The sequence below is a fragment of the Phyllobates terribilis genome, unplaced genomic scaffold (genome assembly GCF_046119375.1).
Source record: "Phyllobates terribilis strain yellow unplaced genomic scaffold, ASM4611937v1 Scaffold_13__5_contigs__length_258822181, whole genome shotgun sequence".
NCBI lineage: Eukaryota > Metazoa > Chordata > Amphibia > Anura > Dendrobatidae > Phyllobates > Phyllobates terribilis.
In genome coordinates, this window is record NW_027362773.1 from 129,396,136 (window position 1) to 129,413,190 (window position 17,055).

Here is a 17,055-nt window from a genome sequence, read left to right on the forward strand (position 1 = left end):
AATCATAGCAACTGAAAAACACTGCACATTATATTAGCATTAGGTTCCAAAGTAAAAAAAAATATATAGTAAAAGTGTCATCTGGGGGAGAAGCATCGTCTCCAAGACTTTCGCCACTTTTTTTTTGTATATAATTTTGTCCAGCATAGAAAGTTATGAAACTTTGTGCAAATCCCTTGATTAGAGGATTTGTCTTCATTCCTGTAAAACAAACAAAAAATAATTTTAATTCCATATAAACAGATTGCAAACCGCTGCTTTTCCTTCTTCCCTTTCCCTGAGCCGAGTGAGTGTTTGCCCAAGCAAGAATATTTATTCCATGTGGTGAATGCAAAAATCTGGGGGGGGGGGGGGATAAAATAAAAATGCCAGAATTCTTATTTTTTGGCCTACCTAAAAAGAAAAATGGAATAAAGAGATCAAAAATTTTAATATTGGACCTTAAAATGGTAGCAGTAAAAACTATAGCGCGCCCAGAAATAAACATGCACTCATACAATTTATTTGAAAAATAAACGCTATCGCTCTCAAATTTATATAATTTTTCTTATGATGTAAAAACCAAGCTCTCACATTGCAGTATGGACGGAAAAATGAAAAGAGAATGCTTTTGGAACAAAGGGAGTAAAAAACCAAAAGTATGAAAAATTGCCTTATCGGGTTAAGGAAAATTCGCACAATATGTTCACTGTATTGCAGAATTCTACAGTCAGTATATGCCAGTATTATTTTGGCACTTTGCGGCAGTATTATGTCTATATTCTTTTTTTCATTCATTTACTTTCTAGTACATTATTTGTATAATAATGGTTTCGCCTCAATTGTTAGTGTCTTCTGGGTTGCCGTGAATTAAGAGTGTCCGAGTCCAGTCTAGTCTTGGAGTGTTCTCCTGGACTTGTGCTTCCCCATGGACACGGAAGACATATGTGTCTTGTATCTAGATTTATAATAACAGATACTGAGTTGCAGTAGTGTTGGCTTTGGAAAAAAAATACTGTGGTTTGTATCAGCCCTATGAGGAAATTTTAATTTGCAGGACTTTACCAGGGTTTTCCAAGATTAGGAAATCAGAGTTAGGTCCAGGAATGGCACTGTGCCTGTTCATGGCCTTTATCTGGTATTGAAGATTAGTCCTGTTCACTTAAATGGGACCTGAGTATCTCCTTCAATAGCTGCTGCGCCACTGATTTTGGAACAGTTTTCTTTTTTCTTCTGTGCCCCTCCATTCCAAAGTTATTCTCCCCCCAGTAATAATGATGCCTATTTTCCCTTTAATCAACAGAGTGTATGGCGCAGAACTTCTATGGGCGTGGCCATGTTTTGATTGGCCAGCATCAGAGGAGAAAAAGCAATCAAAACATGGCCACGCCCAGAAAGAAGTTCCATCCCTTGTTGTTTTAAGAGCAAATTTGCATCTTTATTTCTAGGGGGCATAACTTTGGAACGGAGGGGCACAGAAGAAAAACAAAAACTGTTCCAGAATCAGTGGAGCAGCAGCAATTGGAGGAGGTACTAAATTTAAATAAAAAAATCAGTGAAAGATCTTCTTTTAAATTGATATGAGCTGCAATACCACACACAGCCAGTGGCCCGGAATGGCACTGTTGCTGGAAAAGAAGAGCCCTTCGTAAATTAGATGATTTCCTAAGCAATACTTTCATAGACTGATATTTTTCAAGGAGGACTGTTCCTGAATAAAATGTTCTTGTTTCATATAATGGAGTTGTCTCTGCAGTAGATAACATACTATGACCTGTATCAGTGCTGGTCACTACAGGAATTTATTTTTAACAGTTCATATAAATGACCCCCTTTCTTTAGCCCATGACTGCTATAGGCGGATTAAAGTAAGACAGAGCCATCACTGCATGCATGTTTCTTTTGATGTAGACTGTGAGATACAGTTGATTGACTATAGTTGGTAAGTGCCAACATTTCTGTGTTTTGTATCATGGCGGAAATCCAGAACTGTCACATGACGTTACCTTAGGTGAACTCTAATAGTGATAAGTGTTAGCATTTTCCCAAGGTAAATTACAGTGTCTGCTGAAAACATGGTAGTCTGCTGGCCGGAGCCACATAACATGGGATGTCAGTCCTAGCTGAGGTCATCTGTGGTCAAACGAGTATGACAAGGACCAGCAGAATACCAAAGGCCATCATTCTCATTAGCAGCTGCAAGGTTTGCTCTATGAGCTCTCCTGGAGGAGAAGCCAGGGCCCACCAGAGGATTCTCCGGTTCTCTGGTGGGCCAGTCCAACCCAGTCGAAAGTGAGTTATGTGGAAACCTCCAGTGGCTTCTTCATCTGCAATAAACTACATTTTTGTTACTTGGAAGCAGTAGACAATGTATTTCTCATGCACATTTAACATTGTTGTCTTTTCGGGACCCATCTTTGCATGGATGGATGACCTTTGCTCATGAGGAAAGGTCATCCATGCAAAGATAGGTCATGAAAAGACAAGTTCTCACAAGGGACTTAATCTTAAACATTTGTTATTGACACCTTGTACCATTCCGAAAGACAGTTTTCAGCCCCCTCTCCTCTATAATGTGAAAGGAAAGCTTTATTATTAATGACTTTGGGAAAAACCTACAGGATGGGATTCATTCCTGTCCTTGGTGCAATTTTTTTTTGTGCCAAAACCTGATCAAATAGAATGTTTTTTTTTCACTGAACTTTATGTATATGCATAAAGAGACAAAAGGACAGTGAAAAAAAAACGCACCAAAAGTGCAGCAAAAAAAAAGCAAGAAAAATCCTGAACAAACCTCCGGGCAAGAGATCAGGTTTTGCTGCTGAAAAAAAAATGCTGAAAAAACACAATGTGTGAACATATCCTAAGTTGCCAAACTATACAGGTGTTAACAATGACACTGCTTTATCCTGGAATCCATCGGTAAACTGTTGCAAATCCAACTACGTCCAAAGATGTGTTTAGGTTTTTAGACATTTTTAAATATATTGGGCATCAAAAACCTGACCCTAAAATTTGACCACACAGGTACCATGACTGCATGAATTTCCATAATCTGAAAAACGCTGCATGTCCCCAACCATAACTATTAACAAGTATTTAATTAAACATATTATCCAATTTGTAAATCCCCCAATCACAATAAGCGTCTGTGAAAATATTACTTGGATTCTGATCTGTCCTCCAAGCTAAGATGAGGGTCCTGAACTAGGGAATACCCATCTATTAACTCAGAGTTCCCAAATAGGGTAGTGAAAAATTGGTCTTCTAAATCCTATACTTCAGATGAATGGGACAGCAGGCTGACCATCGAATGTGTATGTGGCTCTCACAACTTTTCCCATCCACAGATGTCATGGGAAAGCAGGGGTCAGGCATGTTGGATTTCAACATGCCTGATCTTTTGTTCTCACAGGAGATAGTTCAAATATATGAATAAAAGATAATGGATTTCTATACATACAGTGAAATCATCAGCCAGCCCAATAAACCACGGAAGATGGCTAACCTTGCACTGACACAATGACTTGAGGTCTTTGCACAAAAGCAAATTGTATTTAAATGAAGCTCTTTAGATAAAGTATTTACTGAGCAAATAGGAACAAAAGCGCAAGTTTATCATCTGGATACAAAGAGAAAGATAAAGTGGGGCTGTTTGTAGAAGCTTAGGGACTTATCCTATAGAATAGTTACTTTCCGGTCAGATGTGATCGGATACCACAATGCCGCCTACTGTATCTTTGTCTTCAGATCCATCTTATCATCTCTCCTAATGAAGGTAAACTCCAAAGGCAAAAATCCATTTCCCCTCTATAATTGGCCTTTAATTACTGGAGTAATTGGGACTAATTTGCCTCCGAGCCCCTCGCTCAGCACATAGCTTCATTGTCTCCCCTATTAAACAATATCTGGTAATGAGGTCACATCGGTGAATTATTTCTCACTCTGTAAATTCCACATAGGAAATGATGTGTAAGAAAAATGTGTTGGGAATTGGTGGACCTCGCAGAGAACTTGAAAAAAAATTAGGCATTACCCGTGGATAATATTAGTTGCAATCCTCAAGCTTATGCAGTGGAAAAAAGTTGCACAATATTGTTAATGGTTGTGCCAAAGCTGAGCTTCGATTAAACCCTCATTCAGATGTCCGCTTTTTACATTAGTGTGGCAAAGAGCAATATATGGGCCCTTTGCAGTCCAGTAGCTCATCATAATGCACAATTGCTTTGGAGGTGGTAGTGGCCCCCTTGCCACTTGGCCTCCTTGGGGGCTGCACAGATTGCACCAATGGTATGTCCGAGCCTGTGCCAATCGCTATTTAGGACCCTTTTCGGAAGGCCACGTGGCAATTATCAACCATCGATTTACATTGTAGGGCAGAAGGTCATAGTTCCTGATCTAAACATACACATGCTCACTCAGTCAAGCATACATGTATTCTCAGTAACCACTGCCAGAGACCCCTGACCAGTTTATCTCCACTGAGAACAAAATGATTAGGCATGTTGACATCCAACCTGCCACCTACTTCTTTCCATTTATAAACACCCTCATACATAATAGATGGTCAGTTGATCTCCCTGAAATTGATGGGTTCCCTACTAGTATTTATCTTTTTAAAACAAGAGATTTGGGAAAACTTAGCAGGAACTCAATGTCTGGTCATCTCTAATTACTCAACTGTACGTCTACAATCTTATTCATGTTTCTCAATGATAACTACAATGCTCGATCACACCCAAACAGCTTAGGAAAACACACGATAAATTAATTTACATGTATACATAATACACTTAATGTTCTACAAGAAACCATTCCATTGAGATACCCTTAAGTGAGATGCACCTGTAGAACGATACTTGAGAGGCTTTATTGTTATGTACAGGAGGGAGTGAATACCTGGGAGGAGGTGAAAGTTGCTGATGTTCTCATTGTTGATGATTAGACACCTGTCCACAGTCTACTAGGTTTCTTCTTCCATTGATTTGTCTAAGGCTAGGGTGACATCAGGATATATTCTCTCATCCGAGAGAATCGGGCCAATTATTCTGATCGTGCTCTGATCTGCTCCCAGCCCCTCACACTCTGATCTGCTCCCAGCCCATCACACTCTGATCTGCTCCCAGCCCCTCACACTCTGATCTGCTCCCAGCCCATCACACTCTGATCTGCTCCCAGCCCATCACACTCTGATCTGCTCCCAGCCCATCACACTCTGATCTGCTCCCAGCCCATCACACTCTGATCTGCTCCCAGCCCATCACACTCTGATCTGCTCCCAGCCCAGATCTGCTCCCAGCCCATCACACTCTGATCTGCTCCCAGCCCATCACACTCTGATCTGCTCCCAGCCCATCACACTCTGATCTGCTCCCAGCCCATCACACTCTGATCTGCTCCCAGCCCATCACACTCTGATCTGCTCCCAGCCCATCACACTCTGATCTGCTCCCAGCCCATCACACTCTGATCTGCTCCCAGCCCATCACACTCTGATCTGCTCCCAGCCCCTCACACTCTGATCTGCTCCCAGCCCCTCACACTCTGATCTGCTCCCAGCCCCTCACACTCTGATCTGCTCCCAGCCCCTCACACTCTGATCTGCTCCCAGCCCCTCACACTCTGATCTGCTCCCAGCCCATCACACTCTGATCTGCTCCCAGCCCATCACACTCTGATCTGCTCCCAGCCCATCACACTCTGATCTGCTCCCAGCCCATCACACTCTGATCTGCTCCCAGCCCATCACACTCTGATCTGCTCCCAGCCCATCACACTCTGATCTGCTCCCAGCCCCTCACACTCTGATCTGCTCCCAGCCCCTCACACTCTGATCTGCTCCCAGCCCCTCACACTCTGATCTGCTCCCAGCCCCTCACACTCTGATCTGCTCCCAGCCCCTCACACTCTGATCTGCTCCCAGCCCAGATCTGCTCCCAGCCCCTCACACTCTGATCTGCTCCCAGCCCATCACACTCTGATCTGCTCCCAGCCCAGATCTGCTCCCAGCCCATCACACTCTGATCTGCTCCCAGCCCATCACATTCTGATCTGCTCCCAGCCCAGATCTGCTCCCAGCCCATCACATTCTGATCTGCTCCCAGCCCATCACGCCCAGATCTGCTCCCAGCCCATCACGCCCAGATCTGCTCCCAGCCCCTCACACTCTGATCTGCTCCCAGCCCCTCACACTCTGATCTGCTCCCAGCCCCTCACACTCTGATCTGCTCCCAGCCCCTCACACTCTGATCTGCTCCCAGCCCCTCACACTCTGATCTGCTCCCAGCCCCTCACACTCTGATCTGCTCCCAGCCCCTCACACTCTGATCTGCTCCCAGCCCCTCACACTCTGATCTGCTCCCAGCCTCTCACACTCTGATCTGCTCCCAGCCTAGATCTGCTCCCAGCCCATCACACTCTGATCTGCTCCCAGCCCAGATCTGCTCCCAGCCCATCACACTCTGATCTGCTCCCAGCCCAGATCTGCTCCCAGCCCATCACACTCTGATCTGATTCTCTTGGATGAGAAGATGGAATAAAAAATGTCTCCATCTTAACTATTCTGTCAGTCCATAGAAATTGGACTGCGCTCAGACATCATCCGAGTGCAGTCTGATGTTTTCGACAGACTCATTGACTTGCACGGCCGAGTGTGATCCGATAATCAGATCCAACTCTGTCATGCTGCTATTTTTTTTTTTTTATCTTTGGACCGGCTCTGTCCGAGGAAAAAACTCACATATGCACAGCCCCTTAGAATAACATTGGTCAGAGTGCGATCCAATGTTTTGTTGGATCGCACTCTGACCAAAAATACAGTTCTGTGCACGAGCCCTAAAAGTGTCACTAGGGCAAGGGGGTAGTGGGGGGCATCTACCTTCTGTATCATTGAATGAGTCCATCCCGGGTAACTCAATTATCATTGGACAATAAAACAAAGTTTAGGGATCTACCCTGTTTACACAACTGTTTGGAAAACTTGCTTAGAAACTATTAATGCAGTAGTTTCTTTCAACAGGGATTAATACATAGCATTTATATGTTCTTCTTAAGTTGTGTTTTACACAATAGTATACTGAAGCGCCCAACCGGTTGATCCGTGTAAGGTGGGTCTACACATTTCAGTGTAATTGATTCCAGCATTTGAAAACGGCACCAATTTTTTGTATGAGTGCAGGTTAGCTAGAACTCTTCGGCCATGATGCAATCAGCAACCAAATCATGCCCATTGCCTTCGGATTTTAGATCACCACAATAGTATAAAATTATACTGTTCTCTCTAAGCATTAGGTAGCGTTCACACATTGCAGCCAGTGTTCTGTTATTGCAGCAGTATTCCAAATGAGAGAAAAAAAATTCTAGTTTCGCCGCCATATCATAAGGCAGGGTTGACCTCACGTTTCACCCTACATTTGAGACTTCATCAGGGGCTTCCATCTAAAGTCCTGAAATAAGGTATTAGGATGAAACTTCCTGCAGAGCCATCGTACTGTCAGTCCATTTTTTCAGGTGGACACAAGTGTGGTCTGCTTTGCTTTTGTGTCTGCCTTCGAGAAAAAAAAAAATATAGAAATGAGAAAAGACCGTTTTGCTGCCAAAATATTCAAGCACTTTATTCTCATTGGACATTTTATGTTTACAAGTGGCAACATTATATAGATTTTCAGTGTGGAAGCATTAAAATATATTAAGGAGGGCTTGGTGTATGGACGCTCTCATGCATGCAAAATTGAGATGGATTTTTGCTGCAAATTAAGCACTTTACATTGCAGGAAATTCTCTGAATTTGCACATCTGACCTCTGCAATAATTTTTTTTTTTTTCTGCGATGGTCATTATTTATACAGTAAGCCCTGACGTATTATGTGCATCAACAATAGTAAACCTATCCATCTCTGCAAATCCACCTTGACCTAAAACCAATTTTACCTGTCCACTAGTAGCACACGGATAATATAATGTTGGCTACTATATCCCCTTTGTTTAAAGGAGGCTGGTTCGACAAGTCCAGCTGCCACACCCCAGTCCCGTTTACCCTGAAACTGGGGAGGGGGAAAGAGCAGAGGGTGGGAGCTTAATAAATCAGGCTTTTCAAGGGCAGATTGAGATCCATTTCCAGGCAGGACAGTAGCCGACATCATCTGACCCATAGCTCATATGGACTTTATCTCAGCGGAGCAGAACAGGGTCTTGGTGTCTTAGGTGAGAATAGGCGATGCTTAGAAAACCTACGTTAAAAATATGAGATGTTCTGGAAAATCTAAGACGTTCTTGTAGCTGGACAGGTCGATGTGTGTAGAAGTCTCGTAAAACAGGTGACTCACCCACAAGAAGTATCTGAGGAATCTGTAAGTATGCTGCTGGAAATAGTCTTCAGTAACCGATTTTAGAGTAATTCCTTCCTGTATAATTATTAACCAAAGCCTTAATTCTACCGCAAATTATCAGTAATGGATGATTATCCATTATATTGTAAAAGTTATGGCTGATTTCCTCTGCTTGTTTAGACTGAGCGAGGCTGACTGATATTTTGTGCATTGACGTCTTAATCTTTGACTTTAAACCAAGGGTTTGTCCAAAATGTAAAAAAAAATGTTTTCTTCCGAAAGTGGCGCCACACCTGTCATAGCCTCCTATGGCGCCTCCTATGACCATACTGTACCTCTTCATGCCTTTAACTTTACACACAAGTATAAAAAAAAAAAGTAGGTGTCTTGTTTTTTTTTTTTATTATTTCTTAAGACCACAAAAGCCACTAAGTACATTTTAAATTGTGTTTTTCCTCTCCATAATAATTATTTTCAAATATCAGACATATCTTTAGTTATTTACATCAGGGTAGGACTAGAAACTAAGGAGGTTTGGACTGGCAGGGACTTTCTTTTTTAATTTTTGTGTATGAATTTATTCTAAAATATATATATATATATATATATATATATATATATATATATATATATATATATATATATATATATATATATATATATATATATAATTTAATTAATTATTTCAACCCATAAGGTCTTTAAAAAATTATGTATTTAAAATGTGGAAATGCTCCAAAATGTCTTATTACTGATTTACCCTGTAACTGGTGTTGGCATATTAGCCCCAGTTACAGGGCAAACTCCGCCTTTTATCTACAATGTTATGCTGATCTGGGTTTGCTAACACCCAGCAGCTTGTACTCCCTCTCAACACCCGGTGTTAGCTTGAAAAAGCGCTGTTTGTGTTTCTGAAACTGTATGCCCCATGTTCATACAGGAACGATCTGGAAGGCAGAGATGGTAATAAACCATGTCTGCCTTCTCAATGGAGAGTCTGGTATCTTTGACCGCCGATTCCCCACACCTCTAGCTGCACGATCTCCATACAGCTACTGAATTTGCATGGATGTTCTAAAATGTCCTTGTAGAGTCATATGTGGACCAGCCTGACGTCTTAAGACGTTAGGTAGTCCACAAGTACACTATTTCACAAGTAACATATCAAACCTCTCCAGAGCTCAATTTATACTAATTGGGAGGTAGACCAGAAATACATTCAGATTTCTTTATACTTCAAAGCTGAAATCTCCTAGAATTTCCTACTTGTTTAAAGGGGTATTATTATCTTAAATATTTATGCCATATCCACTATGTAAAAAGTCGCTGCTAGACACATCTGGCAGCGGCTTATGCTTACTGAGAACAAATGGATCGAGCATGTTGAAATCCAGGTTAGGAGGTCTTTCTAAACATTAGATCCCAAATAAATAGTCCAGTTCGTTAATCTAATGTGTACAGCCAACTTCACTGTCCCATTATATTTCTAGCTTAGCTCTTATAATGTATCTGTCGCCAATATTGTTGACTTTCCACTAGTGACCAAGCGGAACCATTAGTGTAGCTCTGGACCACAGAACAGGCTGTAACTTGGGATAAGTAAAGCAAAGTATTCACAAAGTTACTCAACTTTATATAAATATTGTATCGATGTATAAACCGTAAATGGTGTTTTATGATGGGCATGTGCTATAAATATATCCTTACTTGTATTAGCAGCATAGTTATCATGTTAATTGCATCAATTATATTTCCTAAGGGATTGGTTCCTGCTATTGCAGCTTTTTCTTCTGGTGACCTCATACAATTCATTACCTTTAGATAGCTGTGTCTGCATTCTTCACATTATTTGTGTATTTCCATATGCAAATTGCACCATTAATACGTGTTTCTCGTAACTATTTAACCCATTCAGTGCTTTAAAAGTTATATACGTATTAGAGGTCCTTTAAAATATAGATATATATATTTAATTATGATATCTGAATATTTGCACTTCCGGGATAACAATGATTACCAGTTAAAATAATCAGCTAATAATGCAGTTTCGCTGATTGGTTTGAGTTAGGACAATGACCATTTCTGAAAAGTGACATGCTTGCTGAAAATCCAGGAGGGCTGTGTGCAGTTCAATGGGATAGATTCAATGTGTTTCACTACATTGAGTAGAACATAAAGGGTTTGTCCCCTCCAAAAAAAAAAAGTATCAAATGTATCTGCAGGTAGTACAATTCCTGGGGGTCTGCTGCGGAATCCAAATAACGGTGAGCCCAAAGTCCTCGATGCGAATGGAATCGTAGTGCACATGTGCGACCACCACTTCCATATATAGTGTATGGAGCAGTGGTCGCACATGTTCACACTCTCACTGATCACACAGGGGACTTTAGGACCCTTGTTCTTGTGATGCCAGCAATCGTACCCCCAATAATCATACATTTACCACATACTGTACCAAAAGTTCCAGAATCTATAATAAAATAATTGTGGCTTTTGATTCAGATTCTAGGCTGGTTAGACCTTGTTTTACCATTGCTGTGTGTGAACCCGGCTAACATGTCCAACTACATGTAATAATACTTAAGAAAAACTGCTCATAGGGTCCACTATTGTGATCCATTTATCCAGATCTGATGGTATGAAAAAGATAAAGTATTGAGTTGAATAATCTGGTTCCATTTCATACAGAGAAATGATCTCCCCTTCTTCCTAGCATGACCTAGCATTGTGATGTCACTTCTATTTTCTGCCCGGTCTGTCTCTTATTGTGTAGGTCCTGTAATGACTCGATACCATGAGGCATGGTGTTGTGTACCTGCATAGATATAAATATACATGCACTTGATTTGTATGTCATGTCTCAGGATTTTTCTATGGTGACTCATTGACTCTCCTCCCGTTTTGACAAATTGCACTCATTGTTCCTTCCACCTTCTCCAAGTTTTTCTGATTATTAACACATTCCGGTCTCAAGGTAGCGACACGTCACTATTCCCACCCCATGGATGTCGATAAGACTACTTCCTCACGTGGACTGGGTACATATTATTGTCTTCTAGATTGCACAATGGTACTTCTCATAGTAGAGGAAATAGTATCTAATCTGTTCAGAACTTCAAAAATAATTATTGTTTTTTCCAGGCTTCTTGTATCGGCATGCAATCACGTAAACATTTACTGTAGACTTAATTTCTGAAGGACTTTGGAGTTGGACATGTTGCTTCCCAGAAATCCTAAATGTCATACTCTTTCTTCCTGCCCCCTCTATCCTCAATTTTCATCCAATGAGTACATCTCCTATGATTTAAATAACTTCATAATTCCCTGATTGACCGATTAAATTACGGCTTCCCAATGCGAACTGGGAATTGAACTATGGCACAATGTTTCTGTTCTTTTTGATGATTTTGGTAATGTAAGTGAGTATGACTATTGCTCTATCTAACTCTTATTTTCTTCTCCTCAGGTTTACATCTTGGGAACTGTGATGAGATACTAAAGTGACCATCATCCATTTTGCCCAGTCTTCTTTCCAGCACCAAATCACCTGTCTACATCATGGAATTAAAAGTTTGGGTAGATGGGGTCCAAAGAGTTGTGTGTGGGGTAACAGAGCAGACATCCTGCCAGGACGTGGTCATCGCCTTGGCCCAGGCCATTGGTGAGTGTTGGGTTTTACTGTTTTGTCTAGCCAATGGTCATGAATACTGACATAGAAATTTCGTTGATGGAGCAATTCCGTAAAGTGACTTAAATTTTTTAACCATCTAGTTCAGAATGGGAGTTGCCTAAAGCTATGTGCACACGATGCAGAAATTCTCTGGATTTTTCCTGAGCGTTTCTGCATCTCCCTGGCAGAAAAAACGCATGCGGATTGTACATGCGGATTGTACATGTGTGGCACCCCAGGGGTCTGGTTTCCACAGTAATAGCAATATTACGTCTGAGAGCAGGTGGGAGGTCTCCTGGTCAGGTTCCCTAAGCATGCCACACCTCCTGCCCAGTCCTGGGAGGGGAAGAACTTCCCCTATATAAACTGGGGGCTGAGGCAGGGTTAGGAGAGAAAGAGAAGAAGAGGAGTCCCAGACAGAGACACAGTCTGGTCTGGAGTGGAGCAGCTATAGGGAAAGAGAGATCAGGAGCTCTGTGGGAGCCGTGCTAAAAGAGGTCAGGGGCTGGAAGCTGTAGAGCTCGCCCTGATTGAAGAGTTCGCACCGGACCCGGAGTCCGAGGCTGTGGGGACTAATCCTTACCCAGCAGCAGAAACCGACCGGCAGGGGATTTCAGGTCCTCTGGCCAAGAAACCCGAAGGCACGGTCACACGCAAGGGACCAGCACCGCCGTCGTGAAGCGGAAGCTACCAGAAGGCCCCGAGTCACCGGCCATACGGGTGAGCACCACACGGTACACTCAGGGACGTGGGCTACTTTTACCCGCCTCTAGCAAGGTAGCCAGAAGAGTACAATTAGTTGGGGAGGCCTACAACTCCGCCTGGCCAGGGGAGATCCCATCTGCTCACGGACTGACCAGGCCCCGATCGCTAGCCAGTACTCCGGGAGGGTCTATCTTTGCCACCAGTAAAGACCCTGAATTACACCGCACCGTCTTTGAGTGTTTCATCATCCACGTCCGCTGCCCTGAGGCCATACCCCTCCCGTTGGGGGTTATACCATCCACGCTGCACAACCGTACCACCGGCCTCAGCGGTCTGCCCTGCAGCGGCGGTCTCATGACCGCATTCAACGGGTGGCGTAGTCGAACAATATAACATCTTATGCCAAGCATCGCCACTTAGTTTGACTCCCTGGGCACGGACCGGGTCACCGCCACGAGACTACTACCCCTATCGGATCCGGCTCCGGGTAGGCCCCCGCGTGCGCAACGCTACACAACATGGCCCAGGGGGCGCGTCAACTTTTGGCGTAGTCGGCAGGATTTCGTGCCCGCAACCACCGGGTACTGCGTGCCTGAAAAAGACTGTTAAACTCACCTGTAGTGAAGATTCCCGCCATCTGACGCCATCTTCTACCTTCTTCCCGCCATCCGTGGAGTTTTCCCGCCATTGGACGCCATCTTCTGCCTTCTTCCCGCCATCCGTGGAGTTTTCCCGCCGTTGGACGCCATCTTGAAGACGCCGCGCGGGAAGAAGAGGGGCGTGGACTCCGAAAGCGCGCGAGAACTGAAGCTCCGCCTCCCGTCCGGACGTTGCGTAAGGTCCTGGAAGGAGCCCAGCAGACGCCGACGTCACAGGAGCGCGACGGAAGGTCCTCAACCCTGACGATCCACTGCGGAGCCGCGGCCTACGGAAAAGGATCATCGGAAGGTAGGCCACGGTCCACTAGGGGGGAGGAGGATGTCTGATACGGAGGAGAGCTTCACTGCCACAGCCACCGCCAGCGCCACTGCTGCTGCGGTCATGCCTTTCACCATGCCCTATATCCCGGGGGCAGCCTGGCTACCCCATTACTCAGGGGAGTCACATACCCTAACTGACTTCAGGGAAAAGCTGGATAGCCTCTTCCAGGTGTACCCCCTCACAGAAGAGCAAAAAGTGAGCATCCTGGTGGCTCAATTAACAGGGGCAGCCCAACGGGAGGTAAAGTCCTGGCCACTTGGAAGGAGGAGGACTGTCGCAGAGATACTAGCCCGGCTGAAGGACACCTTTGATACCCGAACCTCAGCCGAGATCAAGCTTAGATTCTACGGGTGCAAGCAGCGAGCACATGAGAATATAAGGGACTATGCACTAAACCTACAAGAGGCCCTGAGAGCCATTAAGCAGGCCGACCCTGACGGCGTGGGAAACGAAGACAAGTTGTTGACTGAACAATTTGTAGAGGGTCTACATTGCAATGCCCACCGAACCCAGTTGCGGGCAATGGCCTTACAGGACCCTCATCTGGACTTTGCACAGTTCAAGGACAGAGCCATCCGGGTGCTCCGAGAACCGGCACCAGGTGGCGCTGTGACCCACAGACGCCCTACTACCACTTACCACCAGGAGACGGCGCCCTTGTCGGCAGGGCCTGTGGGAGCTGATGCGCAGGCTTTAAACAATGACCCGGCTACAGACCTGCACCATCAGGTCCAAGAGCTAACTAAAAGCGTTGCTGCGCTAACCCGAACTGTGCAGTCTTTACAGGTTTCTACTCCAGGGAAGATCCAGCTGGCATCCGGACCGGAGGATATCCCGTGGCGACGACCAAGGAGGACCCCACCGGCCAGAGGAAGACCCAGCGACCGATACAACGAGGACGGACAACCCATCTGCCGCCGCTGCAATCAACCCGGACATATGGCAAGGTACTGTCCTTTAAACTGGCACAACCTGGGGTAGAGGGCCAACCCCTAGGAATAAGATCACCAGGCCCATCAAACTGGCGTGACAAATACGTGGGAGGACGTCCAGTCTTGCCTGTGGTACTAGATGGCATTCCTATGAGTGCCCTACTGGACACCGGGTCACAGGTCACCACCATCCCGTACGTGCTCTTCAAGCAGTACTGGAATGACTCGGATATAACCCGCTACCCTGACGACGACTTGAGTATCATCGCCAGCAATGGTCAGCCCGTGCCACAGATCGGATTTAAAGAGGTGACCATTAAAATCGGTAAAGTCGAACTGGCAGCACAGGGACTGATCATTGTGGACATTGATAAGCGCGAGAGTCACCCAAAGATAACTCTAGGAACTAATGTGATTGAAAATTGTCTTGCAGAGGTGATTCTCATTTTACAGCAGGTTGCCAAGAACGCCAGCTCCGGCCAGCAGCGAGTGCTCCAAAAAGAGATCCGGGCACTGATGCGACGGCAACAGGTGGAACTCTCCGGTGGTGAGATTGGTAGTGTGAGAATGTGTGACCCTTTCCCTATTGCCATGCCCCCGAAAAGTGAAATGATGATTTGGTGCCGGGCAGCTATTGGTCTGAGAGGTAGAGATTACCAGGCAATGGTAGAACCAGTCTACTCAGACAGTAGGCCCACCATTTTGACGGCACGGGGGGTGGTTGATGTACGCCATGGGAGGGTGCCCGTTCGCATAATAAATATCGGGAAGAGGGAAGTGTATCTGCCCCGGTATGCTACGCTAGCCAAATTGTATACCATCAACCAAAATTCTGTACAGACCGTGGAACCCTTGCCTCCATCTCATCCAGAGGAAGGTAACGGCTCTAAGAAACCAATGGAGGACTGGTGTCGGCAACTACATTTGGGTACTGACTCCACTCCCTCACACCAGAAACAGGGAGTCTATCGGGTGGTTCAAGAGTACGAGAGAGTGTTTAGTAAACACCCGTTAGACTTCGGGCGAGTAAAGGGGGTAGAACACCACATCCCCACGGGAGACCATCCTCCCATAAAGGAGAGATACCGACCCGTACCCCCTGCACACTACCAACACGCCAAGGGGATGCTTAGAGACATGAAGGAGGCTGGAGTAATCAGGGATAGCTGTAGCCCCTGGGCAGCTCCACTAGTCTTGGTTAAAAAAAAGGACAACACCATGAGAATGTGTGTAGATTACCGGAAAATCAACCGTATCACACACAAAGATGCGTACCCCTTACCAAGGATAGAGGAGCCTTTGGCTGCTTTAAAATCTGCTAACTTCTTCTCCACTTTGGATCTCACTAGCGGGTACTGGCAGGTTCCTGTAGCAGAGGCGGACCGGGAGAAGACCGCATTCACCACCCCGATGGGACTTAGCGAGTTTACCTGCATGCCGTTCGGACTCTGCAACGCACCAGGAACCTTCCAACGATTGATGGAATGCTGTCTGGGACACCGGAACTTTGAGACGGTCCTGCTGTACCTGGATGATGTTATAGTTTATTCCAAAACCTACGAGGACCACCTGAAACACCTGGCGGAAGTGTTTGAAGCCCTGGCAAACTACGGTCTGAAGGTGAAACCGTCGAAGTGTCACCTGCTAAAACCAAAAGTGCAGTACCTGGGACACGTGGTGAGTGCTGACGGAGTGGCTCCCGACCCTGATAAGATCACCGCGATTAAGGAATGGCCAAGACCCTCCAGCGTAAAGGAAGTGCGGCAGTTCCTCGGGTTGGTAGGCTACTACCGAAGATTCATCCCCGGTTTCACCAAAAAGGCAGCTCCTATGCAGGACCTCCTGATAGGCCAGTCCAGGAAGGCCAAGAACCAGAAGCCGCCCTTCAGATGGGAGAAGCTGGAAGAAGAGTCCTTCCGCCAGCTGAAGATGGCCCTCACGGGGGATGAAATCCTGGCGTACCCTGATTACAGCCAGCCCTTTATCCTCTACACCGACGCAAGTAACATCGGGCTAGGAGCCGTACTGTCCCAGATCCAGCAGGGGAAAGAACTGGTAATTGCTTACGCCAGCCGAAAACTACGACCCACCGAAAGAAACCCTGAGAATTACAGCTCATTCAAGCTAGAGTTCCTGGCAGTGGTGTGGGCAGTCACCGAACGCTTTAGGCACTACCTCGCCTCTTCCCGGTTCACCGTGTACACGGATAACAACCCGTTGACACATCTGGACACTGCAAGACTCGGTGCCCTGGAGCAGAGATGGATGGCCCGCCTGTCCAACTACGAGTTCACGATCAAATACCGGGCAGGACGCTCCAATACCAACGCGGATGCCTTGTCCAGAATGCCAAACCTACCGGACGTAGGGGAAGATCCAGAGGAACTGGAAGAAGTTGAACTCCCCGCGTTCCACCGTCATGGGACTATCCAGTATTCCCACCGTGTAAGGGGTAAGCAAT

General features: G+C 45.3%; 1 protein-coding gene across 3 annotated transcripts in view; it reads left to right on the top strand.

Moving 5' to 3' along the window:
- RASSF7 (Ras association domain family member 7) overlaps positions 1–17,055 on the top strand; it is a 74,163-nt gene that overhangs the window by 36,412 nt on the left and 20,696 nt on the right. For 2 of the 3 annotated variants that reach the window (XM_073658640.1, XM_073658638.1), the window contains exon 2: positions 11,773–11,967. In XM_073658640.1, coding sequence (XP_073514741.1) covers positions 11,865–11,967 — 103 coding nt within the window. In that variant the 5' untranslated portion in view covers positions 11,773–11,864. Of the gene's footprint in view, positions 1–8,094; positions 8,328–11,772; positions 11,968–17,055 lie in introns of those variants that run through there. The other variant, XM_073658639.1, reaches the window with a different exon arrangement.